The sequence below is a fragment of the Varroa destructor genome, unplaced genomic scaffold (genome assembly GCF_002443255.2).
Source record: "Varroa destructor unplaced genomic scaffold, Vdes_3.0 BEIS01000003.1, whole genome shotgun sequence".
Classification (NCBI taxonomy): Eukaryota; Metazoa; Arthropoda; class Arachnida; order Mesostigmata; family Varroidae; genus Varroa; species Varroa destructor.
Genome location: NW_019211456.1, coordinates 47,326,790 through 47,354,648, shown reverse-complemented (window position 1 = coordinate 47,354,648; position 27,859 = coordinate 47,326,790). Strand labels below are relative to the sequence as shown.

The window sequence follows — 27,859 nt, the reverse complement described above, 5'->3', positions numbered from 1 at the left end:
AAGTTTTTATGGTGCGAGTAGAAATCGATCGCCTTTATAAGAAGGAATAACCTTCGGACGACCCAGAACATAAATCATCCCCTCAGTTTGGGCAACAACCCCTACAACAATGTAAATCGCACATCACAGCATTCCCCAGGGCAACAGAAATAAAAACAACCTCAGCATATAATAATCTATTCTGTATATTGTGAAACATTTTATTGCACATCGAGTTACATTTCCAAGGTGTTTTATATTAATGTTAACACAGTGGCGAGGCCCAGAATTGGTAAAATTTTTGTTGAAAAAAGATTTAATCATCTAATAAGAAAATATGATCAGCCGGTGGGAACGTTGAGTCTACTAGTTGCGTTAACGTTATCACCAATGGTTAAACATACAATTAATACTGGTTGCTAGCATCAATTAAGGCAAAAGAGTCCGTTTTTTTTCTTGCCAAAGTCATCTAGATTAAGTGTAATGCATCTGTTAATGCGTATTTTGAAAATATCCATTTCAAATTATTTTGTAAAGAATAGGCCATAAACATAGTTATGACCTATGTACCATTAGTTCATCCTCGAGAGCACGATGACCAGCTGTTCGTCACTGCTTTAGGTAGGATCCTTCCATTGAAGCAGTAGAATTTGTAGGTAGATCTTATGCATAACAGCAGTAACTCGAAACATTTTTTTATGTTTTTTTTTTAACATTTAAAACAAGCTTTATGATATATCTCCTAATCCCGAGTAAGGACTTGGGGGCCAGCCAACCTCAGATGGATCTAAATGTTTCCAACGAATTCACAGTTAACTTCTTTCACGTAAAATCTAGGGAATAGGATAAAACCATTCATTCCACGGATTTCCATCTAATATCTCAGCCGTGTAAAATAGTTATCCAAGCTGTGCTTAAAAGCTCAGCTCAACAACTAGTTTTATCAAAATCGATATGAATGATGCTCATTTTACACGAAAGCGTCCTCTCCTGTATAGCCCAAGAGAGCGTTTTTCTTCATATAGTCGCTGTATGTATTGTCTTGCAATCGAGGTAAGAAATCATCGAGTTTAACACGATTGGATCCGCCGTTCCAGGTGAGCGGTAAGGGCTTCCGTGAGGCATATGATCCGTTCGTGTCTAGGCCCTCGCTCCAGGACACCATCATGTAATGAAGATCTGTGGACGAATATCAAATGGCGCTAATACAGTGTGGGTCACCTTAGGTAAGATTTTATTACGGCTAATACCGTTACTATTACTACTGTTATGTATTTCTTTTTGAAATTCGTTTGCATGAAATTGATATGAACTAGCGCGCAAGCGCAAGAATAATCTAGGCCCGGACATGCCTCCTCAGCGGAGGCGAAGGACAGCTCTGGTTTCGCAGCTATCGAAAGATTATAGTTACCTAGCCCACTTACTAGAACCGAGCGTTTTATCCAGACTGAAATACAATATTGCATACTGAGACTAGTATTCTGCAAAATAACTCCTTTCTAGGACTCAACTATATTCTAGCAGAATTTTGTGTCGGTGCAATGGACGTAAAATCTAATCGATTAAACAAAAAAGCCGGTTACGAGCACGTGCTACTTTGGCGACAATTAGTAGATACAACGGTAAGGACTACGTAGAGAATAATCGAACTCGTATAGAAATTATTGGTAGAAAAAGGGGCGTTGAATTATGGTGCATTCTCGGTTCACAATTGCCTCCCATTGCTCCTAAACATTCTACTTGATCTTTTTTTTTAAATAAAAAATTAGCTTTTGTCAACCTCTGCGTGAAAAACGCAAGTTTCATGTGCCAGAAAAGTGGGCTTCATAACTGGACATCTCAGACAACGCAGAGTGTTGGTGTTTGAACAAGCAGATATCATTTCACGATGTAATCATATATGATTAATTGTTATTAGATTGAATTGTAATTAGATTTTTACGGATATTCCCAGCGAATGGTAGCGTAAAAGTGTGTAGCTCTATATCATTTCAAGCCAGATACAGACTTTTTTTTGTCTTTCCAGAAAGATCCACACTCTTTTGTTGTAACAAAATTATTGACACGCCAATAATGACATTATAATAAGGAATCATTATCATTAATAGGAATATTGTGTGCGGATTTTTTCCGGTCATTGAAGTCTGCATCTGGACATATTAAAGGATAATAAAACAAAAAAGGCTGAAAACAATGTTAGCATTAATTCACCAATGAAGACGCATCAATGCACAACCATTTTTTACAGGAGTAATATTCAGCAATTAAAATAAAACAAAATAAGTAATCAATGTATTATTCTCTGTCGGGCGCATACATGATTGATCATATCATCGTCATTATCACCATTCTCGTGATCTTGGGCGATGTGCCCGTACATCAGTCTCTCAAACGATGGGTCCATGAATCAAACTAACTATTAACAATAACTCGTTTCCAAAACAAGAAGAAAAAACAGGACACCGAAAATCTTACCGTCTTTGGGCCTTCGGTACAGCTCAAAGAAAACCGCACTCAAAAAGTGCGGTCTAAATTCGTGGAACGATTCATCGAGGGCAGTCAGGACGGCAGACACGGAAAAATCGTGAAAACTGAATAAATTCACTCGTTCACCGAACTTTGCTTTGCCTGAAGTCGTGCAAAATTATTTAATTTTTCAACTTAGTTGTTTGGTCATTCAATCGCTGTGTAACCACATTCATAGCGCATTGCAAACGTGTTTAGACATGGATCTGTCTCTGGTTTCATCGACCCCACAGCCCAGCATATCACGCCAGGGTTGAATTGTGCACAAATCATTGCTAAGTTTACTGAAAGCGATTCTTACGAAACCGTTCGAATGAGTCGACTAGGGGCTAGCGAAACTCTTCCCGCACTGAGCCCACTCATTCTTTCTATAGGATAGTTTACACGCAGAACTTAGCTATTAACTACACTAGGGTTCTACAAAACGGGCTTCATCTACATTGTGGGTACTAACTGATTACAGCTATTCAATTATAACAGTGATTTCATTCGATTTCGATATGACCTATTGGTGATTGGACATCTGAATTTCCACATAACGATGTATTATTTTAAAAAAAAGCCATGCAAACTGAAGCATGCCTGCCAACGTACTTCATATGTGTGCGACTCCCCAAGACACTAGCTACAGTTCGATGATTAAATATTCTAAATATATAAGTTACTGCTTAGAGTTTAAATTCGATCAGTAGACACACAACATGTCCATCTACACTGTGATAGGCCATATGCAAAAATGCGATTGCAGATGGCTTCGTAAGCGCTAAAGTGACGATGAAAAAGCTGTGCGCTTTTTCGACGACAGCGGATTCCCAATCCACACTGACAAAAACTTCTAGCTCCCCTCATCGGTCTCTTGGATTCCACATTATGCCGCAGCAGAAGTGAAAGCCAGCCAAAAAGCGTTCTCTTACATCCCAACTCTAGAAGCGTCATCTGTATTTGTACGAGGTTTTAATTTGTTTTGAAGTGGAAGTAGAGCTTATCCAAGCAAAGGTTTAGCAGAACGAGGGTGCACAAGCGTGCTGGAAAAATTTACCGGCGTAGCCTACGTTAATCTTTCTTAACCACTATGCATCTCTATGACAAATCTGCATAGATAGTGCACGAGCAGAACCTAGTCTATTTTTTCACTTCGACAGTATTTGCCGCCAAAACATACACAATAGTCTATATCGTTCTGTATTTGGTCCCGACATAAGAAAGTTTAACTCCCCAAGCAGGCAACACCTACCCTGTTAGATATTCAAGATGTCTTTATTTTTCGAAGATGTATCCATTTCCTATAGATCATCGTGAATAGGGGGAGGCAACGCATGCATAAAAATCTACATCAAAACAAAATTGGTCGATTCTCGCAAGCATCTAGTATCACGCAGCTGTCTTTATAAAACAGTTGACTCGTTAGCAGGCCTTCTACGACGAAGCCCGAAAACCAGCACGTGTGGTCTTTAGGGCCATATGATTTATCGCGTCAAAGCTGATCGAACGATAACAGCGATAAACATGTGTGGCACTGCAATAGCAGAATTGTCAAGAGATTTTTGTAATTCTATTGTGACGGGACCTGTTGTAAACATTACAAACAACAAAGGCCTTAGCCAATATGAACACAACCAGCACTACCAGACCCTCCGGGAGCAACGCAGTCCTGTTGTAGTCTCGCGCAGCGTCTCTCTTGCCGCCAAAACCTGTATCAAGGTGCTTCCAACAACAGTGACAGCATGTGTAGCCTGCTCACATACAACAACACAACAAAATAGTATTACGTCCAAAAGTAGTCTGCAAGCCGTAGTAGGCTCTCGTGGGAATGACCCCGCCGACGGGGCGGCATGCGTCCGAGGCGGCAGACGAACTGTACGTCGGGAACTTGAAAGGCAACGCCGTTCACTTCATGCGGCCGGCGTCGAAGACCTTCGTAAAATGTTGCTGCCGGCAAAATCAGGTCCAGTGAGTATTACGCAGGTGCTGCAAGAGGCGGTTCGGGTAGTGCTGACAGCCAAAGCTGAAGAACGTGGTGCTCTTCACGCCAAAGAATTCTTGAAAGAAAAGCGCTCGTACCTTCGGGCGAAGTTAGCAAATATTAAGTGTGGTATACAACCCATAGACGATGATAAGATTATCAAAGACTTCGTCACGAAAGTTCGAAGCGAGCAGGAAGCTCTTGAGCAGGAGTCGATATAGCGGTGGAAGGAAGCGGTTTTAGGTTCAGTTTACTATTAACGTTTTTTTAATCACGTAGAATAGATAACTTTCATCACCCATAATCGTTTTGCAGGGCATTTGAAAGCAACTATCCTATCCGAGGCGTGTACGCCTTGCGACGCTTGCGTTACCTTTAGCTACATTTTTGTAGTAATGCGCTTAAGACAATCTGACCCGTTCAAATGCGAACGACAAACTATCTTCGAAAAGCGCTGCCGGTAGACAACAAGGTAAGATGGCCACGCAGTTTCCGAAGCTGTTCCGGCTTGTGGCGGGCGTAAAAGTTTACCAACTTATTTAGTATTTGGAGAAGCCAAAGACATGTTCAGGGCAAGCCTAGGTAATGTACGATGTAAACAAGCTAACAGTAAGTGTAGTAGACCTGGAATACGAATCCCTGTAGAATATTCTAATCTAAACAGGTTGAACACTGGGCAGCTTCTAGTAACCGACGATGTATATTTGTACAGAGTTTGAAAACAATTATAATGTAATATAAGCAGAGCATATGAAAGCATAAAGGATTCTTGGTTGAAGAAAAACGCTACGAATGAGTTTTCTCTGCGCCGACACGATGAATTCATGGATCATATGTGTTCGAATAGATCGTATCGCTTTAGTTAGAATCTAGCTAAATCTTGAGAGACAACGCTCAGCTCGATAACAACAAAATAAACGTCGATTTCGAATGAGGTACAGCAGAAAGGTAATTCATCTTTGCGGCTGTCAGTTAGATACTGCCATGGATGTCGTGACGTATAGTTGCGTCCTGGCAGAGAACATCAAAGCGAGATCATCGAAACATGTTGAAAAAGGTTCACGTAAATGAAAAATACATGACATAGAAGTGGATGTTAAGTCGTCGAACCTCTTTTCCTTCGAGATACTCGCTAAGGCTGGCTGCAGCAGTTCCTTATGAAAGCCTTTTGGGAGGAATATCTTCCAGAACTGTAAAACCTACTTGAATGTGGCAATGCTAATTTTGGCTGGAAGCTATCGTTAATAATATAAGTTCGCCGACCAAGTCCAGTAACCAACGATTATATATAGTAGATAAAGATGTACGTAAACAAAGCTAGGAAGAAAGGCGCACCTAAGTAAAGCTGTCAATAAAATAATTGCTAAATTGAAGAGACACCATAAGCTGGTTCTCGATCAGTTAGCAAAATTTCGCTGTGTTGTGGTTATTCCTTCGTTACAGAGTTGGGTTGGCAGTATCTAGCTGAAAATCTGATTGACCGATCTAATTAAAGATGGACGTACTAACGCAAGGAAACACGGATGCCTGGCGACCTTAGTTGAAGAGTTAGCATTAGAAGAAGCTATTTTTTATTCGTAAGCCCGACTGCCGATCGTAAGGTTACGTGTTCGTCTCCGTAATAGATAAGCCTGACGCATTTGAGGAGGGTCTAGTTCGCATAGCATATACAAGTGTTACTATCTCAAAGAAATTTTTCCCGAATACTTTGCTGGTTAAATTTCGTCCAGCCATGCAGCAGTCTATGAAGTCGGCGTCGATATATCTTGTTTTATGAAATTATACTGTAGGGCTAGCTCCATATAGACACGACGGATAAAACTGTAGCTGTTGTTTTTTCATTTCTATTAGATTTTCCCCATGACAGATTATGGTAAGTACTAATTACACGAGAGAGAATGCCGACGTAGTACTGTTATCAGTTATCATCATTAGAGTGGCGATAGATACGGTCTAGCCAAACTGCAAGTAAACGAATCTGTCCAAGTGATACCCCTATGCCTGGTTGGACATCGTTGCCAAATCGGAATATTGATTCACATCGCTATGATATATACATGTATATATAGGTATGTGTATGACAGGAGTAAATGGTAGGAGAGGTGCGTTGTAGGACTTTAGATTCGGTAAACTGCACACTTCGATCTAATTCATATAGATTCTTCAGTGTTACGTCTTCTAAGTACTTGATACGCTTATTTCTATATTCGAGGCACCTTATTTCCTAGCTAGCATACAGACAAGCGCATTAGCAATTGTTTCGGCGATTAAAAGTTTCCCTGATATTGTTGTCTCTATCTATCTACTATTAAGCATTACTTACCATCTCTAACAAGGCATATCCTGTCGGCTACCCCTTTTAAGAGGTAGTATCCATAAAATGGCCGCAACGTAACTGTCAGTTGATGGTATAGGATATTATACGCGGCGTCGATCACTTTTCTGTTTTTCGTGTACCATGGAGGCTGCGCTAATTTATTGTATTCCAACGAGCTCAGCCCTGAAGTGGAAAACCTTGCTTATAGATGTACGGTCTTATAAACAGTGACACTTTCCACCGGAGAGGGAAAACTCTCCAGATTTCATGTCATTATGGAAACTGCAACTTCATGCTTCTATGTTGTTCCTCTAAATTCTTATACTTATTGAAAATAATTTTCAAGATTTTCCTGAGATATTTTAGTATGCACAGATCTGTACAGTTCAAAGAAATAGGTTCTATAATCAAATCAGATCAGATTGGATACTAATGTTTGCTTCATACAATGTAAACGTTGATATGGATATATTTTAAATGATTGGTTATTCTAAATAGTACGTTTACAATCGAGAGCTTTTTGTATGCCTAACTTCTTGCCGCTCACTGGTATTGATTTTTTTTTTGCATGAAGACAAATGTAATTAGTCTAAAAAGTACACAGACAGGAGGTGTGGCTTTTTGCCACCAAAATTTCATGCGTAATTTCAGCATCCTTGGCATAAGCATACCGTCAAGATAGATGAACATGTTATAGTTATTAGTATCCTTCTCTAGGTTCATCTGAATTTTGACGAAGTCGAGAACGTTTCTGACGGTGACCGCTTTACCATCCTTGGTGTGCACTTCGGTGTCTATGTGATTTTCCATGTAACGAAAGAGTTCCTCATCGGAAAGACTATTTGAACCTATGTATTTGTCTTGATTTTCTGGAGGCACGATAACTGAAATTGGCTGATAATTAGATCTGAAAACAGACAAAACAGCTCTTCTGAGTAACTCTTTGCTGCTAACGTCACTTACATTGTGTAAATTTTCGTATATACTCATGTTGATTTATATAGTAATGATATTATTGCATTGAATACCCTATCGCTGCGGGCGTCACTGGACCTACTTGGATGAGTAGAGAGCATAGAGAAGCGTATTGCACGTCTCAGCACAACGATACGCCTCCGATGAACGTGCCCATACCTCACGTGGGTTGCCCGTGATGAACTGTGGAAACCAACGCTTCCAAATCTTTCCTAAAACATTTCCAGATTTATTTCTGAACTCAAATTCTGCCGCCGGTTATCCAAAGATGTCTATGCTTCAACATATTCGTTCACGTATGTTTCCGCTCCCATATCTTTGTGACTAAAATAGACTCTTATCTTATCTGACACTGTGTTATCGAATCGAAAGTCCGTGAAATGCTGTTCGTACTAATGTTAACAATGGTACTCGTTGTGTATCGAAGCGAGTCTAGAATTTTTATTCGGCATGTTTCTCTATTTTGATGACCATTGTAAGCTTCCCTTTACCATTGCTCTTATCATTGAAAGTTGTTTTACAACAGCCGTTCCGATAAAGACGAAACACCTCGATTTGGCATACGACGGCTACGATAAAAAATCGGTAAATTAGTTACTTTTGGTTAGCAAAAATATAGATTTATGCTTAACTTACCTCACTTAACACTTTTACAAGGCAAAAGTTTATTCACAAGTAATTTGCTTGTACCAATATCGCCCTTGCTGCATTGGTCATCCTAAATGTTGTACACGAAAATACAGTCCTCACGAATACCTCAGTGATCATTTGTTTAGACTAGATATATGAATTCCAAAGGCAATAGCTGAAATGTATTTATTAGCCGAGCCTAGGAGCTCTTGTCACGTACAATATAACAACGAAACGATTTTCATTATAGCTCCTCAGTTCTGCGGATCATGGAAGTTCGCAGTATCAAACTGAATTTTTGAACTGTTCGCGGCAGAAAAATACTAGACATGCGCTATACGTTCGCTGTATGACTGAATCAACAGTTCCACGTCGAGGCATCTTGTCAGCAAAATAAAGGTAAATTTTTGCCCATGGCAACAACATTTTGATATCATCTGGGTAAACATTAACAATTATCCTGTTCGTACAATTCATTTTTGGCGGAGATATGTGTATTAGATGTATATTAATAGGTCTATAGTTGTTGTTTATGGATAGCGAGAGAGATATAGTAGATAATGTAGCGTATTGATCTTGGTATCATTTCATAATTTCTCCCCACTTTTGCATTTACGATATAGCTAACGCAATACGAAAAGAGTATGCCCTATTCTACAGCTTGCCATGCTATCATATGAAGCGTTATAAATAGCAAATATATTCGGACTTTTTCTATAAACTGAAGATGATATGAATAATAAGGATACTTATCTTGTTTTCCATCATGGTTCAAATTCGCTGTTATGACTGTAGTAGGCCAACTACGAATTACATAACTTACTGCAGCTTGAAAAGCTCCATCACCGTTGCCGAACTAAGGTTCATGCATAAGGCTAGGTACAGACAATATCCAATATACTTACAAGAGAATTGCACTATGCTCGTGTTAGGTTTTGCTGTTTCTTAAAGTTTGCCAACAGCGCTCACAGTCGTTTTAATATATAAATATATACGCATTATAACATATAGGATTGTGTTTGGAGTTTGTTAATACAATAACTTACCAACTTGGAGGCTTCTTTTAATTCCTACGTCCGTAAGATAACTAGGTCCACGTGGAAAGTTGTTGCGGGACAGATACACGTCGTCCCCCGGTGGATAGCACATAGGCGCTCGAACAGAGTGTCGATGAACAACAAAAAGCGAAACTGGCTCGTCGCCATGTGCTCTGATTGAGCTTACCATCTGAAGCTTCAGCCTTTGTTGATTGCGAGGCGAAACCGTATTTGAAATTCTTTACCTATATTGTGAAAACTTTACCGCTAGATGTTATTATGTAGCGTAGCGCTTTTTAACAAAGGCATGCTATTTAAGGCCGCGATCATTTTGATTTCGATGGTAAGACAGCTAAGTGCCTGCAAAAGCACGTGTACGAACGAAACGAGTCCATAGACACTGAACAATATTGACAATCATTCATATTTTTGAATATTAACCACCGTAATTATAATAGTAACTCACTGGCAAATAGTGCTCCAAATATATCTTAACGTTTACCTAGAAAAAAATTCACAAAATGATGAGTAACGTCACCACTAAGGTATCATACCAGCCGTATAATGGTCACGGCCAGGACGACTATACAGTCGTCTTTTTTTTTCTTTTTTATCTCTACTTAGTAGATGTATCATCTGCCATCATCCGGAGAAATGAGCCTGCACATTTAGGTGCGCCTTTAGATTTGACCCTAATGGCACGACACGAGTACTGTATGTTACTCTAATGCAGTCATGATTTTGTCCGCACAGAAAGTGTCATATAAAATGAAGCCTTCTTTCGATAGTTCCCGGGTTAGTAGCTGAACTCAGAAACGCAATGGCCTAAATATCTAGATCCTAAATTCAATGTCACTAAAGTGCGCAGAAAGCTTTGCTTGGTATCTGATTGTCAGAGCTCGTCAGAAAAAAGAGGTCTGCCAAATGCAGCTGGTTCCAGTCTGGCCTAGTACTACAATCAAATACGATGCAAACATACAACTATTTTCTGTCAACATACTGACCATCTTAACGTTCTGAAGCCAAGTGTATATCGGCAAAAAAGTATACTATTGGTTCTATTACAATTACTAAGGGTCTATTCGATTGGTCAAACAGTTTCGGCATATTCTCGGATATCGACTTCCGCCGCCAATCCGTAATTTCTGTAGAAAGCGTCACCATATGGTGCTCAGCATGTGACAACTAGCTTCATTTTGTGAAGTTAATTGTTCGATGTTGTTGTATCATTTTGAAAGACAATAGGCCGAATCTTATTGCCGCTGACGAGGTTAAAATACCTCTAACAGGATACTCGTACGTAATGAATTGGTCTTTTCAGAGGTTTGCGGTATAGCATCGATTATCATTTTCTGAACTAGTTACGCTATCATAAGAGACACGTAGCTAGGTATACGCTACTGCCGGCACGCCACCAACTATTTCACTGTTATAATAACATGGTTGATTCATTCAATCACATGGCTTTGGCCATAGGCTAATGTTATCTTAAGGCTTCTTGGCCCACATTTGACGCATCTGTGTGTCATATAATAACATTGTTATGATGGCTGATTGTATTCTGTTGCATTGATAACTGTTCCACCAGATGGTTGACTTTCGACTAAACGAAATGCGTTAAATACGTATGTTCGAACCTATACAGCTATGTGGTCCTAGTATTAGCAGGCAAACAGGTCACCTACTGAGTTCTATCAAGAAATGAATAGTCGCTACCAGCTAGGCAAATATATCTATCCACTCCGAAGGACATACAAAATAAAGAGTTTCAGATCCGTCAACGCAGCTCTATGAACCATTTCTTACTACTACTTACTTAACTTTTTATTAACGTATGTATTTATAAAATTCGACAATGGGCGAGTCTATTCGAATACAGCAGTTATATTTACGCGACTATGAAGTACATCACCTATGCACGGGATCGCGGTAAAACGCAGTGTGTCTATGATTTTCTGAAGATCACTTAGCGACAAAGGGAACCAAGTGGAGTTTGGCGCTAAGAACGGTATTCACCCGTAAAATCATCCCTTACCGGCAATTATATGTCTAGCTAGTAATGTATCCTTCACAATAGAACGGGACAATTCCTAAGAGTCTTTAAAAATGTCGTAATTTCACTTGCGCGTAAAGATTTCAACCGATCGTTTACGTACTCAAGTTATATTATGATGATTTTTCATAATCTGCTGTTTTAAAATATACTGTATTATCTAAATAGAGAAATAGCAAAAATATTTCTTTAAGCCGTCACACTTTACTTAGTCACCTACATATAAACGCGTGATCTATGACCAAATTGCAGCGCGTTTCGACGTGTCGTACAAAATATGCCCTAATATAACTTAATAAGCGAAGTTGTCAATCAAATCAAACAAATCTCAGTTACTGAGGGTAGAGGAGTACCTTTTTCTGGGATTCGCACTCCGGTTTTATATGAAAAAAACGTGCAGTTCACTATCTGCCCAATGATCGCCTTGAACATAATGTATCACCTCGTTAAAAACAGTTTTAATTAGTGCCTGTTGACCGACTTGATGACGGCGTCGACTAAGGGCTTCATCAAGAAAGTAACTGATGATTAACTAGTCAGTATCTTTAGATACAGATTGAATGTACACACGTGGTGAGTGAAAAACCATTCTCGAAAAACACAGATGTTTGTGACGCTTGGAGGCAGGGGCGACAACACATATAAAGTGAAACTCTCATCGAGTTAGTCGGTTTCTTTTATACGTTATGTACGCGTATCGTTTTCTAGCTACGTAATGTAGTAATAAGTGTAATTATGTAGATATATATATTTACAATGTCCCGCTTGTGTCGCACAGAGTTTTTTCTTGCTTTTGATTTAAGTAGCGTGGACTGACATCAGCCAATCTAAAGGGTTCTCGTCGTTTACCCCTTTTCAGTTTTTCTATCTATACACAGAGGTAGAGTAATACCTTACATGCAAAAGAAATACAGAAATCGTATCTGTATACAATAATTACTTTACTTACGATTCTGTTTTTCTTTTCCTCTGTTGCATCCAAAATAAATTGCACGCATAAGGTTGTAGTTGCACAGCATCAGCGGAGTTAGGCTATCGAGCCTCCCGACCAGACATCAAAGCCTTTAAGTTAGGTATGAGGTCAAGGCTATAGCATTGAGCTCTGTAAGAACGATTACAATCGCAGACGGCGCCCACATTTACGAATATACCACAATTGAAAACACCACCTCATTACGCAGTAATAGAATGTAAGGTCAATACTGATCTTTTCGGCAATTTCTTATTCTGCACTACTTACCCAGGGTGCGTCTATCGAACCGAATTTCGAAGATCTCATTTGCGCTTTTAGTTTGAAATGAACTCTACACCCTAGTCAAGTGTAGGAACTGATTAATAGCCAACGGCTAACTTCTTGTCTAAGGATTCGTCGATAATTTTCAACTTAATGGCAGCGTCCGCATGACTAGCCAAAAGAGCATTGGATTCGCGAAGTGGCAAGAAGCATCGCGTTTTCGATGTGCTCTTCTTCGATGATTGGCATATTCTAACGAGATGTTCGACATTTTCGTTCATGCTGCCTATCTATCGATAAGATGCATGCCATCGTATATTGAAGTGCCATTAGTAATTGCTAGTTATCCCCACACAAACTACATGGGGGCTGTACGTGAACGTTAGCATAGACGTAGTTTGTGGTACTGTGGTAAGGGTTGCCCTTGGTCCCCCTTTCCCCGACTTTATAGGTAACTCCTACGACGCGCGTCGATTGTTGGGCTGGCCGTCGCCTGACGCCGGCTTTTTCAAAGCTTGCGTTCGATACTCGGCCATAAAATTCGATCGTGGAAACGAATGGAAGATAATAAAACAGCCAGTGAAGATGACCACGATAGCGGCACCAGTAATAACAGCAATGCGTCTACCTGCAAGATGTCGATAGAAAACTGATAAAATTGAGACGTTTTACGCACTTATATTCGGTTTGAATTCGACTACGGTCCTTGTAGTACACGTTGGCTCTTGTTTAAGTATAAAGATAGCTGATTTTGCTTAATAGAGAAGAACGTTTCAAGAAAACTTTGGATAGAGGAAACCAGAAAGAGTTACACGAAAATTCGAGACGTCTAGAGATGCATATGACGTACATATTAGTAGTGCTGCTCGTAATGGCCCATGCCTTGCGAAACTTCTGTATTTTGTGTTGATTCTATTCATACGACCGAAAAACATCTAGCCGAATCAAAACTCGCTGTGTAGTCTGCCTGTCTGTTGGAGTCGTAATAAACTATACGTTCTCTTATGTCAGTCGTTCTGTACGTTCAAATAATAAGTCAACTCTGGGTCTGACTAAAGTGCTATATCATGTTATCTACGGTAAAGATAGACCGAGTCCGAAACCGTGTACATGACTGCGGTATTAAAACCGGAAGCAAGTTCTTTCGCCTATGCTTTTGTCACCCGAATAAGCTGCTTACCGATAAGACGTTTCCGCGTCCGATCTGGCCAAAAGCAACAGCCGTATACGTAAATACAATTGGCGAGTGTACTCTTGTTAAGTTCGTTTCGTCTTTAAGGCCGTCGGCCAGCGTATTCTCGCTGGTTTGTGGTAAGAGTTGATGATGGCTGGCTGGCTTCATCCGCAAAATTGATTATAGCTACTCTCTGCGATGTCGCTCATGTTGAACTAGTTCGTCTTCCTATACTATGTTTAGCTGATATGGTCAATTGCGACGTTTCGCTTATTCCTACTTCAGAGATTCTTCCGAGTTCAATAAACCTGTTGAAGTTTTGCAGTCGATTTTGCGAATATGATTTCATTTTTCTAGCTATGTGATTCAGTCGCTTGGACGAGCAGTTTGACGAACAGGACAAGTTTCATTCTTTAGAAAGTTCTCAGTTCTCTTCAGTGATGATACAATCCTAACTTGAGAGACAGGAATAATCAAAGTTTGCCTTGTTGTAAAAAGCGGTGATGTTTCGACTAACTAGTCGAATATCACTTCAGTTAATTAAACTTCCCAAGAAGCTTTTATACTTGACTTTTACGTCGATTGGAATTTTTCTACTTTCCATGTTTAGCGATGTTGCAAAATACTTCCAGTGTAAGTCCAGGGCAAGATGGAACCGCAAAACAACTATACTAAATGCGCTAAGTTGGATTTCGTTATACAGTCAGTAGATTTACAAAAAATGTTATGTACAGCCAGCTATCACATCAAATATTATTCAATGATATAAGGCAAATGTGATCCACTAATTATTTGTCACGGAAATCGTTGCGTAATTCAGGAGCGAGAAAGAATGGCCAGCAAGCTTGCAGAGCGATCGTTTTTTTTCTTCTTTTTTTTACCTAGCCTTAAAAACGCCCTGAGATTATATGTATCTAATCACAGCAATACTAAAGTGGGCGCACTATTTTGCACCGAATGCTAATGGATGTCTTACAGGTCTCTGGAAGTACATCGAGTTCTACACATGGATACACGTTTGAGAGTGTAAACAGTGAGACATACATTTTTTGAAAACATGTCCATGTGGAAATGCTGTATAATAAATGCTAGCAGGAAGAAAACTTATATGTGAAGCGTCTATCTGGACTCTCATAATGAACTGTAGAATTCGACAGAGCAGCTATGGAATATGGCAAACTGGCATCATGACGTGTGAAACTACATGGGTGTCAATCTTGTCTACAGCAATGCAGGCAGTATTATTGGCCAGTATTATAGAAAATCTTCAAATGAACATGAAGATATAGTTAACGACAGAAGTAGGCCGATCTATTCTCGAGATCGGACAACAGTGAGCTATTCATCAGACTGCTGCTGAGCTATTTCTGACTGAAACAGAAGTAGCCCAGTCAATATTTACTGCTCCCTTACAAAAGCCGAAAATTTCATTTTTCAGAAAAAATAGGTATCATAGAGACCGATGTAGATGCACTAATAATAATACACTGTGCGGACGGCAACAGGGACTCGAACGTTTAGTGCGACACGCTCCGCATAATGTAAGCATAGATAATTTATACTTGCGAACTATTTGACACATAATTTGTCAGTATTATTGATATGGGCATTAGATTTAACAATATACCAAAAAAGGCTAATTAATATAAATCTATATATTTTTTGCACAATTCGTCAGATGGTCCGGTCGCCTAAAAGAAATCACAGTTTCGTACATGGATGGAGCAAAAAAATATTGCAACCTTTCCTTTTGTTTTCATTCCCTTCCAGTTTTTCATAGAATTATGATGAACCGCTGTGAACATCAAAAGCAAATCAAAGACGAACACGTAGAGAGAAATCACGTATCTCTTTTACGAAGTATCGATGATTCCGTTCTTTATTGGTGCTAGCCGCTAACAACGATGCCGTATCGAATCTGTGATACAGTCAACGCATTTCAATAGAAAGCTATTCCTACTTGGCCGCTGTGTATCTTCAGATAGAACAGGAACGAAAAAAAAATATTACGACTAATTGTCCCTATTATTCAACAATAAAATTATAGCCATTTATTATATTAGATTTTGTGCATTATAGGGCGTTCTCCGCTCGTTCGAAAACAGCGACCGCGGTAAGCCTTCGTCGACAATCGACGACGTTATAATCGGCAGGAACTAAATAAGAACACTAGCGACACAACAACGATAGCGGTATAATCATCTAATTTTCTATACTCAAGATATGCTATCATACTTTTGGTGAAAACAAACAACGATAATAGCTCCGATGCCAATAAACGATACCCGTTTAGACTTATTTAATGGAAACACATATGCAATCGTTTCGTTGTTCAATCTGTCTGTATTTACGCTGTTGACATACGTATCTACGATACGAAGATCCAGCTTCTTAAGATGATGATCATCACTATTATTATTTTTACGACAAATCTGGTTGCATCAACTGATGTTATGCATCGTCTACGTATATATTCTTTACAAATAAAGAGTAAGGTTATTATTTAGTACATTGCCTCGCTATTTCGTGCTTAGCGTATACATATATAATAGTGATGTAGAATATTTCTGCCCTTTTGACCCGTCTAATAATACATCAACCTATGGCTGAATGGTATAAGCAAATTTTTGTTAAGTAACTCACATTCATTGTAAAGTTATGGACGGCTGACGTGATCATTTAAGAACATCAGTTCCAAGGGATAGCGGATATGATTAACGTATAAAAGTACTTTTACTATAGTGATAAAAGTCCCTGGGTTACCTTTACTGTCGAAAACGGTCGTAATTCAGTTAGAGTTCTATGTAAGGACACATAGATATTCTCGTTGTTTGGAAGCCGCGCAGCCTGATAATGGACATCTCTACTTAGTTTTGGGACGACGCTATGCCGCATCCTCAGTATGGAGACGTTTACAGAAAATACATGATTCGGTCCTACTAGTGGAACACAGAGCATTATTCAGTCACCCAGCTGCCAATTGGTAGGTGGCTTAGAACGACCCGATCAGTTTTCCGCTATAATGAGTTCTATCCAAGCTCTTAGCTTAACTAACTAATATAAGGAAATAAAGGGTGCGCCAATAGGCAACGAAGGTTTCAAACAGTTCCAATGAAACATTAGCGTACCTAATTTTTTCAACTGGTCTATTAGAATGAGCAGATATCGTATGGTACCAGAAAAATCGAAGTCCTAAAACGAAACGTTCCTTGTTAAAACACGTGAATTACACCACTGAGGAGGAACTGTTGCAGTTCGACGTGTTTTACCCCAACGGGGTTACCTCAAGTCAGGGGATCTGACGTGATCCGCACGTCGTGACACACATTTTAAGAAATCCTCGCTCCCGTCAATTAAGGACAAATCCATTGCTAAGGCGAGTCATCATTACAGTGAGTTCAACCCAATACCTGCGCGAAACGATTGCCAAAAAGATTCGCTCTTATAATGAATAGTTGTATATATCGCGATAATGAAGTCCAATAAATGAGAAAATGTGTGTATTCAACATACAAAATTAAATCAAATTTATTCACCTCTGCTAGTAGTAACCAAATGCTTGGCATATAGAAATGGACAACAGTATATCAAAGTGAGTGTATAGAAACATCGGAAAACTTTGCTTCGTATGGCTTATACGAGTCTTTTAAAACTAATTTTAAAGATCTATTAAATACCTTAATGGGCAACCAGGATGTACTAAGGGGCAACAAGCGGTTACATCTATCTGAATTTTCCCAGTATCTTGAGCTTCTATGCGTATCGGGTACAAGATCGTGGAAACACTGCTTTTTTTAGATTCTGTGGTGGAACTCATGTGATAAGCGACATGTCTGTTTAGCCGGTTCGTCCTGTTCCACCTATCGTATCTCATTGCACTGAAAGTTAAGAAATCCTCATCGCCCTCCGCAAATTTTTGCTCGTAGTTATCAAGGTTGGTCTTAGTACTTCCGCCGCTGGTAGCTAGAAGCGACGACGTAGGTTCTCCGACAGCAGTTTCGAGCCGGCTAAGAGGTATGCGCGGTGATTTGGGGTCGTTTTTCGCAATTCCAGAAGCCTTTTGGGATAGGGGGTTTTAAAGCGATTTAGGCGTCCGAAGTTCTCCACTGCGAAATCTTCCTAAATGACGCGTAGGCCACACGCCGCGACCGGAAATACCTTGAGGATAAACAAGCTGAGAACAAACAAGGCAAGCGATTTGATTGCCCATGTGGCCAACACTGCCTTGGAGGATGGAGCTTGCTGCACTTGAAATCCGTTCAAACCGTACATCAATATGTAATCTGCATACCAGATGACCCTGATTTCTTCGGTTTTTTTTTTATTTGATTAGGAAAGCCCTTCAGCAAACTAGAGAATATAAGTGGGCTTAGGTTATCCTTCTAAGCCAGATTAGTTGTTTGTGTGAAGGGCGAAAGTTCGGCCAACATATCGTCGATAATTATTCTGTTCTTTTGTTGAAGCGGGACGAGAACGTAAGGTACACTCATAGAGCTACCCGCCTCGATCAGCATAGTCTTGTGCCTAGGCGCCTAACGGAAGGCTGCTTTGAAATCGATAGATACCGCGTACAGTGGATTATACCGCACGACCAATGCGCTCTGGACGTCGGCAGTCAACATCCCGCATGCCGCTTCTCTCGAACATTCTTTCCAGAAGCCGTGTCCCTCCATTGGAATATCGTGCACGCTTTCTAAGTAGCTGTTCAGTTTCTTAATCAGCAAACCGGAGAGCAGCTTAACAGACACTTTCCTTCGCTGTTCCCCGCCATGATGCCTTTGTTTAGAAATTACTAACGAGTTAGTAAGTCTCTTCTGGGCTGGCAGTGCGACAGTAGGTAAACATTTACTGAATAGTACCGTTTAGCACGACGTCAGAACGACATTTGGGAGGAGACAAGCGTTCTGGAGCGCGCCCACAGAGTTCCTCTGTACGTGACATGGTAAATAACGAAGCTTGTGCGTAAGATCTAATTAAAATTATCCGATCTACGGTACAGCCTTTTTGTTGCTCTCTAAAGCACAATAGTTTAACTATGCTTGCAACATGCTCGAAGGATCCAAATAACCTTCAGGCTTATGGTCGAGGCCCAACTTAGTTCCACTTTTTAGCTTGTAGCTTCCACCTTTTAGTTTTTAAGACGAAAAATGTATGCGCCATAAAGGTAATAGTACCTTGAATAACTAGAGATCCGTCTGATCTCCGATCCGAAACGTTAACAGTGCAAGCGGTTAACACAGCGCGGCAGCTCGGCGGCTCTCCCGACCAGCTCCTTTCCCTCTTAAATCACTTCTTGGAGATTTTCGGACATGCTACCTCGTGCGGTATCCTTCTGAGGGAAAGGAGAGGGGATTTCAATACCAGGCGTTATTCTTTAAAACGACTTCATAGTGCATGAACAAGGCCTTGGGAACCTCTGTCCAAATGGAGTCTGGAACGAGCATCTGAAATTTTTCGTCATTCTGCCACTGTACTGGACAGCACTATTTAATGAACATTTACATATATAATGAATGAAGCTCATTGTCAAAGTCTGTGGTATTTATTTCTTAACCGAATTTTATATTACTAAGAATTAAAATATTGATATTAAGTGCAATACAATAAACAAAGCTGGATAATTACACTTGCTGCACGCATGAACGTCTATAGATAAAAGAAGCTTTGCGTTACTTTATGGAAAAGCGCCAAAATTTAACGTGCTGTCGGTGTTGCCGTTAGTGGGTCGAAGTTCATCAAACGTGTCCACAAAAACGATTGTTTCCAATAAACTTGTAATGTATTACTTATTCGCGTGATAGAGCAGTGGGTAGCATGTTTAACTACCAAACTTCGGGACACGGGGTGGTCGAAATTTAGCTTCGGGCGTAATCACACTTTATTTGGTGCTGGGAGCCAGCCGTCGGGAGTAATACTTAACCGCTTTAGTAGTAGACGAAAAACATAGTTCTATCTAGTTATATTTGAAACGGTTCAAGTTACGTAAAGGTGCTCCAGGGTTATGGATGCCGTAGAGACGGGAAATTGACATACTAACATTTAAGACGTCATTTATTTAGTACAATGCAATAGAGTATATGCCCATAACAAGTCTGACGGTTGACTGCTCGGATACCTATAATTGCTTATTATATCGCTTCATTATACTACTAGGTGTAAAACTCATTTTGCCAGTATTTAACGGTATAATGGAATAATTGTCTAATTTTTTAATACTTCTATATACACTGTAAACAACCGGTTTTGTGGGCTGTTACCGAAAGCAAACCTGGTGCCGCACTGAGGTAGACTTAGAACAAAAGTTTTCTTAAATATGCTCCTTCAAGCCTTACTGGGTTATCATCTTAGCTTACTTAGCATGCGTAGCCTGAATAAGCGAACGACCCAGTTTAATGCTGAACTGGCAACCGTTCACGTCACAGTGACACATCGCAGAAACTGACTAGAAATAATGTGGCCAACCCTACTGAGCTCTTAACCGGTATAAGAAAATTACAAACAGAATCATTTGTATATCTAGTTTTATAAAAAATAATACCGTTTTTACGCTCTAGTTGACCTGCATGCATGAGGCTTTATTTCAACCACAGACCGACGTTCAAGCAGGACATTTGAAATATTGTTTATCTATAAGGTATGCTATTAGCCAGATTATGTACCGATATCAGGGCGGACTTCTTTGGCACAAACTGTGTGTAGAAGGGCAGAATTAATGGCGTTATTCTCCTTGGACTGACACAACCACCGCTGACAATCGTATATTTTAGAATTGAGAAAGTAAACACAAAACATGATTTGTTCTATATGATATACATAAGACTGTCATACATTTGTCCAATGTATTCCCAACTGTCGTATTCAATTCGTATCAATGAACAGGTTTGAATTCAAAATGTATGAAAATTCTATAGACTAACGCATTACAATGGGCTTTATAACAAATTTCGTATTACATCTGAACCAGTAGACGATATCAACGACGCACACTTTTGCCAGCTCTCTAACCGCAACCAGGATTTCGATATTTCTATGAAATCGGTGAGAGCCGTCGATTGCGTTAAAAGAATATAATTTAGTTCCAGTACTTGACACAACCGCGAAATCTGTTTAATATAATGCAGAAAAAAAACCGTTGGCTGTGATAACTTCCCGATTCCACGAGAGTTAAGCCCTTCGATGTTATCCAAATGATTTTCTGCTCGCTAAAGAATATTTACTATATTTATTTGTCGCTTTATTCTTACCCGCGTTCTCGTTCACTTCGTTGTTGGTGCTTTCCGTCAAAATCGTGGGAAGCCACAACTGGTTAACGACTGCTCAGTCTTCACTAACATCCCATTATCTAGTCAGAGCTAACATCAGATCCTTGGTATGGTGCCAGTCTTTCTGATTAGTCAGCTCTGGAGAAATGTCGCATGGCAAATCTTTACTTTGTATACAAATTTTTCATCGATGGGACCAACCTTGTGTATGCTATTGCTTTGATTGTTTGCATTAGAGCCTATTGTTGACCTTTAAATAATAGATAGAACATGTTGCTGATATATATTATAGTGTACGACAGAAGCTTGATTAAATTGATTATTGCATTCCTGAATGGTTACTGCTTCGTTCCACTATTTTCATATGTTAGAATTTACGAGCATTCTAGCTTTATTGGCGACCTAAAAAGAGGCAACTCGTTCGAGAGCGTGTTTAACATTGTATCAGATAGGACACGTCCACTGCTACGAATAGGTTCTTCCTGAAGGAAACCTATTGTACAACATCACATAGAAGCCGAGTAAATTTGCTGCGAAGTTAACACTGGGCTTATAGGAGTGTTTGTCCCTGTGTCAACCTTATTAATCCCTCCGATCCTTACGCAAAATCCTGATCAGAATTTGTTTGTGAAATCATGCGTCTTCTTCTCTATCAAGAACAAGGCTGCAAGAAAACCTTACATTTGTGCATTAGTTGCAATTTTTAAATAGAAATCTAGATGATAAAGGCATTTTTTTCAATAAAGTGAGACTTTTCTTTAAGCTTCTTTTGACTTTTCAACTACCCAGTGCTACAGAAACTGCTCAGATTAAATTGCTTCCGTTGATGAGAACTTCTTCCAGTTCGGTACGGGTCTATCCTCGTACAGTTCCTATATTAAATACTTCCACGTAGTACGATGAATGTTAAATTTTTGTGTGATGAGTAAGTTACTTCACGGAAAAATGATGTAATTTACTCTTAACGGCACAGCCTGTTTGAAAAGCCATGTTCGGGAGCCATGTTTCTTTAAATCTATTTTCAGCCATTCATAGAGAGCTCTCACCGTCAGCGATAATCGTTGTGAAGGGAGGAGCATCAGTTCAGAGAATGTTTCGTGCTGAGTCCGCACGTCTTACGTTATGTTCAGCTGGGAAAGGGGACACAGCGGCTCCCTGGGACTGCTTCCGCATGCACCCTCTCCTAATGCCTCATGCAGCGGCCATGCCAGTCTAAAGGGCGCCAATTTCCAAATTCTGACTAGAGGCCCGTCTTCAGCCAGTTCAGGCGTACCCGCTATGAAACTATTCGGCTATTGAGGAAGAATACATTGATTATGCCAACGGAGCAAGTGTTGAATGACAGTGTGTGTACACCCTGTTAGAGTCCATTATTCATGTGTGGCTAGCCGGCCACTCTGTGTGTGCTACCAAAGATATTCCCTAAAACAGAAGCACGTTCAATGGCCGAGCAAGTAAAAAACAGTTCTGGCTGACTTAAAGGATCTCCGTAACACGGGTTGGATTCTAACGTCAGCAATATGCACAAGTAAGATTTCTCAATTATGCTGATTTACCCCCAATACATATAGTTGTTTACGTACTAAAGTTATTTACAGCTCAATATCGCAGATATAGTTTCGGTTTATTTTTGTTAGAGATTTTCGCTAATAACTTTTTTTAGAAGTTATCAGTAGATGACGTCGCACAGATTTTCGCGTTTAAGTTTTATGCCCATAATTACAAGTTGGCATAAACAATGAGTCAAGAAAAAAGTTAATTTGTTTGCGGTAAGAAGCACTACTCTTTATCTCTGAACTTATTGTGTTCTTGCTACATTTTGTGTTAGGATCGGAGCGATTGTTAGAAAACTTAATATCCTCACTTCACACAACACGGCACACCAATCAAATTAAATTGCTCTACCTTTTAACAAATTATATGTATATAAGATGCATTTATATCCATCTCTCCAAATAAACTCTCAGATGAATGTCTGAGCTGATTCTAAATGACTGTTTTCGGTGTCTATTCTCTAAATGAACTTCATTCTCTAATAAATGTGCTTGCATAGCTTCTGTGAGCTAGATTGAAGCACTATACACGCCTCGTTTCCAAATTGCAATATTAGGTGGAAAATCAGACCTAAATCCCCGGTTATAAAAAATTGAAACGCAGAAAATTTTACAAAAATATTGCTTTTTAGTAACACTTTTTAGAAATAATATACAGAAATAAATTTCAGTTGACTTACTAAAATGTTTCTAGTCGACTTTTCTCGCTGACCCGACCTAATAACAATCATCGTTAAGGGCTGCTTGTTTGTGTAACCAGTATCGTTAGCTCTCTAAAACGCACTTCACAACAATTGGGTTACTCCTTACGTACCACCAGAAATTTCTATAATAGAAAAACTTTTGAATAGTATATTTTTTATAAAAGTAATTGCCAAAGTTGACACAGATTTAGAATGCCTACAATTACGACAGCAGCTTATTTTCGGTTAGATCAGTTGTGTCTGCTTCGTGCGTGGCCAGGCAGTTGTGTAGCCTTCCATCGTATGGGTACAGTAAACGTCTCGAAATTTCATATCAAGAACACACACTTTATCATCCTAAATATCATTCAGTCGAGTGATCAAACGGTTCCTTTGCTTTTAGCTGTAAATTAAGAGTACTCACTATTAAATTCTCTCTTGTAAAAGCTAGAATTTAATGAATGTGTCGTCGTAGCACCTCAGAAAATCAAATGGTAAAGGTAACGTATTATCGCTAATATCGAGCGACATAACTCACACAAGAGCGCGTAGCAGAAGCGCGCAATTTTGAATCGAGTTCCATTTAAGAGAAAGCGCCACTCGCACATTTAACACATTAGACCATTTTGGTAGACGCTCGCTTGTCAACCCTAAGCCAATTCTTGACCTATAATTGCTCACTTTGTAATGTAATGAAATGAGCGTGTGGTCTGTGAATTTAGATAATACAGTTTAATTGATGCGCTTGGCATTATCAAAGCTAACAACACGCAAGGATTACATGAAGCAATAAAAACCGAATGGTTTTTTTTCGCGTTGCAACGTTATGATCGACACACCGAAGTAATTTTGTTCATAGTTGTCTATGAACCATATACAAATGGTCAGATAAATAATAAAAGGAGTAAAAGTTAGCGGGCAATTATGCAGAAAACTTATAACATATTAAGCATGATATGTTTAATGACATGATGTAAATAATGCACAACGAAGGAAGTGAAATTATATGGACAATGTGTGGGGTGTGTGGCTTTTTCTGGGGGGAGGGGGAGGGGGCTACGCTCAACATATGTAAACAGTTTTTGCTTGATCTCCAGAAAGTCCATTCCTGTAGCTTAGTAGCCGTGGTCATCCTGTAGTCTTGACGTGTAAACATTTGTACTGCTCAAATACTACGTACAATAAGTACGGACATACGTCAGTTGTGTTAGAGACTCGAAGCTCGGATGTCCAATTCCTTGCTGCTACCCAGCCTTCGAAACCGCTAAGTTGGCTGATTGACCGTTCTGCTATAATCGATTGAGGTGACACGGCATCAATATAGCACTGAGTCCAATGCGTTGCTTAGCTTACTTTTGTATGTATCCATTCGTATCCTGAAGTATTATTTGGCGACAAGCCGAAATGTGTCTACTCGCTCGTCTCGTAATACATTGACAATTAATCCGCACTATACCATACGTATGATTTTCCAACGAGGGATTACAGGTATTGAGTAGTTTCAGCCCGCACGAAAAAAAAAAAAGGTGGCAGCTTAGAAATGGAGAATTTCTACACAAGCAAAGACATTAGCGAACAGAAACGTTTTGCTGCATTGTCAAATAGGTGTTGATTGTTATGCGGGACGTTATTCAGTCAGGACAGGTGCCCCTGTCGGCTCTTGTGACGTAACATCTTTCTATGGTGTCATCGCGAACGGTTAAAACAGGGTTTGTTTCTGGATACAACGCTAAAAGCAGATTTTCAACAATTAATTAGCCTAGTTTACGGAATTTTTTAGGAAGATTTAACCTTCTTTATCCGCGCAGGTTGTGTTTTTTTTTTATATTTCTCATTGTGAGATAGCTTATATATGTATCACTTTTTGTCAACATTTGAAGTTAATAATAATTAACTACTATTGCTTAAGTTCAAAATTGTTTGTTTGTAAACAATTAATTTTTATTAGCAGACTTCGTAAACGGGAAGATGTTACTGTTTACTTGAAGCAATGGCTTGGAGTTTCGCATGAGCGGTAGCTAAAGTAGTGGGCCAGTGTACGCCACGAGTGACGGCTATCTTGCCACGCGAGGGCTAAACAAACATGTTATAATTTAATTTGAATGCTAACGCCCGTACTCTTTGCAAACCATTTATGACATGATTGTTATCATGAACCATAAAAATGGTATGCTCCCACATGATGTCATGGCAAGCGAACGCTGCCAGGAGCAGTGTTTCTCTGTGTCTGTGCTTCCATTTTCGTGGGGGGATTCCCCTTCAATCGAACGCAATGCGTCATTTTTTAAATGTTACGATAGCAACAGCCTCTACAAATGCTGAAGCTTAAAATTAACACGTTTAAAATAACAATACCTATTAAGTACCCACGTGGCAATGACTGTTACTCATCCTATTAACTTTAATAAGTGAAAATGGTATAGGACCTACTGATGTAGTTACTCTGCTGCCTCAGAAGTCTTTTCTGGAGACAGCCCAGATAAGTGTCACAAAATGCCTCCTAGCAATCCAGAGAAATTGTCTACCTAGGAGGGCAATTGACGGTCAGTTCCTAGTTACTGTAACAGTTGTTTGATTATGTGTTATGTGATTTACACGTGTTTGTTATGACACGAAGTTTGTTGAACGTCAATAAAAGGTAATCCACCTAATACAGACGGAAACAAAATATCCATATTAACCCAGTCTTTGACATGCCGGATGGCTGCACTGGATCTATCAGTGATTGCTTTCATATCACCTAGGAGTTAGTACACCACTCGGACCTTAGTGAAGTAGTGTTATTTTGAGTGAAATCTGCTAAAACGTGCAAAAGTAGCGGACTGACAAGTGGAACAGTTGATATTATTACTGTTTCTCACTACTAATTGATGATTTGTCGATCAAAAATCGAGTTAAGCCCATCAGCTGTCTGCGTTGGACAAATACAATAACAAAACGATAGGTATATACGTACATTTTGGTTTCGAAGTGGAATACTGGGTCCTAAGTTAAAGATTATCAATTCATTAATTCCGCTTAGAGAGTCGACGAATATAATCAACTTCAAAGTTTTTCCTTGATTCGAAATAGCGATAGTTTCTCATGTCGGATCACTGATGTTAATGCTACTGGAAGCCGATCTGCCAGAGGGACCCCGAAGCTTAGAAACTGCGCTTGCGCATTGATATTTTCAAATAGCTCTATCCGGCCCAGTTATCGTATGACGGTCCTACAAACGGTTTTTTCGAATGCTTACTTGTGCCAATTTGCATGAAATCGTCCAAGCAAGAAATGCATACGTTGAAGTTCGTACGTTCGTTATAACACGGAATAGTTCAAATATGAAAACATAGAAATCCTACAAGCCATTGTGTAGATCAGTTGAATTCTGACTGGCTAAAGCGGAGCATGTTTAGCTTTGCTGTTAACGTGTGTGAATGTGCGAGAGCATCGTTTATTCAAACAGTAATTCACAGATACTCGTAATCTCTTTTTAACGAGCAAAGCTGAAGTTCGATATAGAGAATTACAACGACTTTGGCCAATGGCCTTTTAGCTAGCCTATTAAATTTGGCCCTAGCAGGCTGATTATAAATGTCCATTATCATTTTTGTTTACCTATTCGTGTTCGGTGTTTGCTTTTATAAAACGTAATCTGTTAGTGTACGGTCAAGGTCTGTGTAAAAAGGACAAATTTCACCACAGCCCAGAATGTGGTCCGTAAGATAGGCTGGCAAGTTTTTTAGAGTTTTCTTCTTCATTGATGTCAGCAGGGTCGAACGTCTGCAGGTCATCCCGTTCGATTGACTTCGCGGCATGCGCGGTCATCATCACCTGCGCCAACTAATCGTGCAACTTCTAATCATCTACTGATTGCACGATCTGCATGTAACAACAATGTTATATAACAGCAGCTGTTGTTGATCATAACTAGTTCTAGATGATAGCAGTAATTCCGTCAGGCAAACCTCACTTCAGGCGGCAGGTATAATCCATTCATTAATAATGGTGATTTTTAATTATGTTTCTGCTAATAGCGCCGACATCGTTCTAATAGCTGAAATCTCTGATATAGTTTTGATTCCGAAATCGCCGGTTTTTTTCTCATATCTACCTGTACCTATGAAAGCCGCCCCGATTGAGCGTCTGACTCGATCGAATCAAAACTGGATATAGTAAATACCAAATGTTTGAAGTAAAATGGATCTGTGTTAGTGACGAAGGTTAAAGACACTAAAGGTCTATTTAATTGGTAACTTTGCAGGTAGCAACAGTGATCAATCAGACCGATGGCACGTTTAAGTCGGGTGATTTCGAATTTTGCTTCTCGTTAGTATTGTAACTATTTTACATGATTACAAGGAGAGGAAGTGTACAAGTTCTATACATGCGGCCATTATATCGAAGGGGCCTCGGAATCAAAATGACTTAATATTTATTTATCCCTATAGGCTAGTATGTACCTCAAATATAAAATACTCACACACATAT

At 39.6% G+C, this 27,859-nt stretch overlaps 1 protein-coding gene and 4 long non-coding RNA genes across 12 annotated transcripts in view; 3 read left to right on the top strand and 2 right to left on the bottom strand.

The window, feature by feature from the left end:
- Positions 1-169: 169 nt before the first annotated feature.
- LOC111247504 (lysosomal acid phosphatase-like) lies at positions 170-13,082 on the bottom strand. Of its 8 annotated transcripts, none has more exons than XM_022798483.2 (8): positions 12,721-13,072; positions 12,430-12,582; positions 9,437-9,630; positions 7,843-7,972; positions 7,457-7,692; positions 6,792-6,968; positions 2,455-2,607; positions 170-1,158 (listed from the first exon to the last, which is right to left on the bottom strand). In XM_022798483.2, the coding sequence occupies exons 2-8, from the start codon at positions 12,456-12,458 to the stop codon at positions 950-952; spliced, it is 1,128 nt and encodes a 375-aa protein (XP_022654218.1). In that variant the 5' UTR covers positions 12,459-12,582; positions 12,721-13,072; the 3' UTR covers positions 170-949. The 8 variants fall into 8 exon arrangements, with proteins under 8 accessions (XP_022654218.1, XP_022654222.1, XP_086841152.1 ...); XM_022798487.2 differs by lacking the exon at positions 12,721-13,072 and adding an exon at positions 9,894-9,929 and having other exon boundaries at positions 9,437-9,672; positions 12,430-12,545; XM_086985026.1 differs by lacking the exon at positions 2,455-2,607 and having other exon boundaries at positions 12,721-13,082.
- On the top strand, positions 1,077-1,601 carry LOC147757054 (uncharacterized). The gene is made up of 2 exons (XR_015324846.1): positions 1,077-1,205; positions 1,483-1,601. It is a non-coding gene; the product is annotated as an uncharacterized LOC147757054 (long non-coding RNA).
- LOC147757053 (uncharacterized) lies at positions 7,970-15,961 on the top strand. Its single transcript, XR_015324844.1, has 3 exons — positions 7,970-8,789; positions 13,166-14,025; positions 15,327-15,961. It is a non-coding gene; the product is annotated as an uncharacterized LOC147757053 (long non-coding RNA).
- Positions 15,962-17,389: 1,428 nt separating this feature from the next.
- On the bottom strand, positions 17,390-27,142 carry LOC147757052 (uncharacterized). Its single transcript, XR_015324847.1, has 2 exons — positions 23,811-27,142; positions 17,390-19,332 (listed from the first exon to the last, which is right to left on the bottom strand). It is a non-coding gene; the product is annotated as an uncharacterized LOC147757052 (long non-coding RNA).
- The window catches only part of LOC111246559 (uncharacterized), a 6,831-nt gene continuing 1,345 nt past the window's right edge, over positions 22,374-27,859 (top strand). The window contains exons 1-2 of the long non-coding RNA XR_002671709.2: positions 22,374-22,678; positions 27,633-27,697. This is a non-coding gene — a long non-coding RNA (uncharacterized LOC111246559). The remainder of the gene's footprint in view (positions 22,679-27,632; positions 27,698-27,859) is intronic.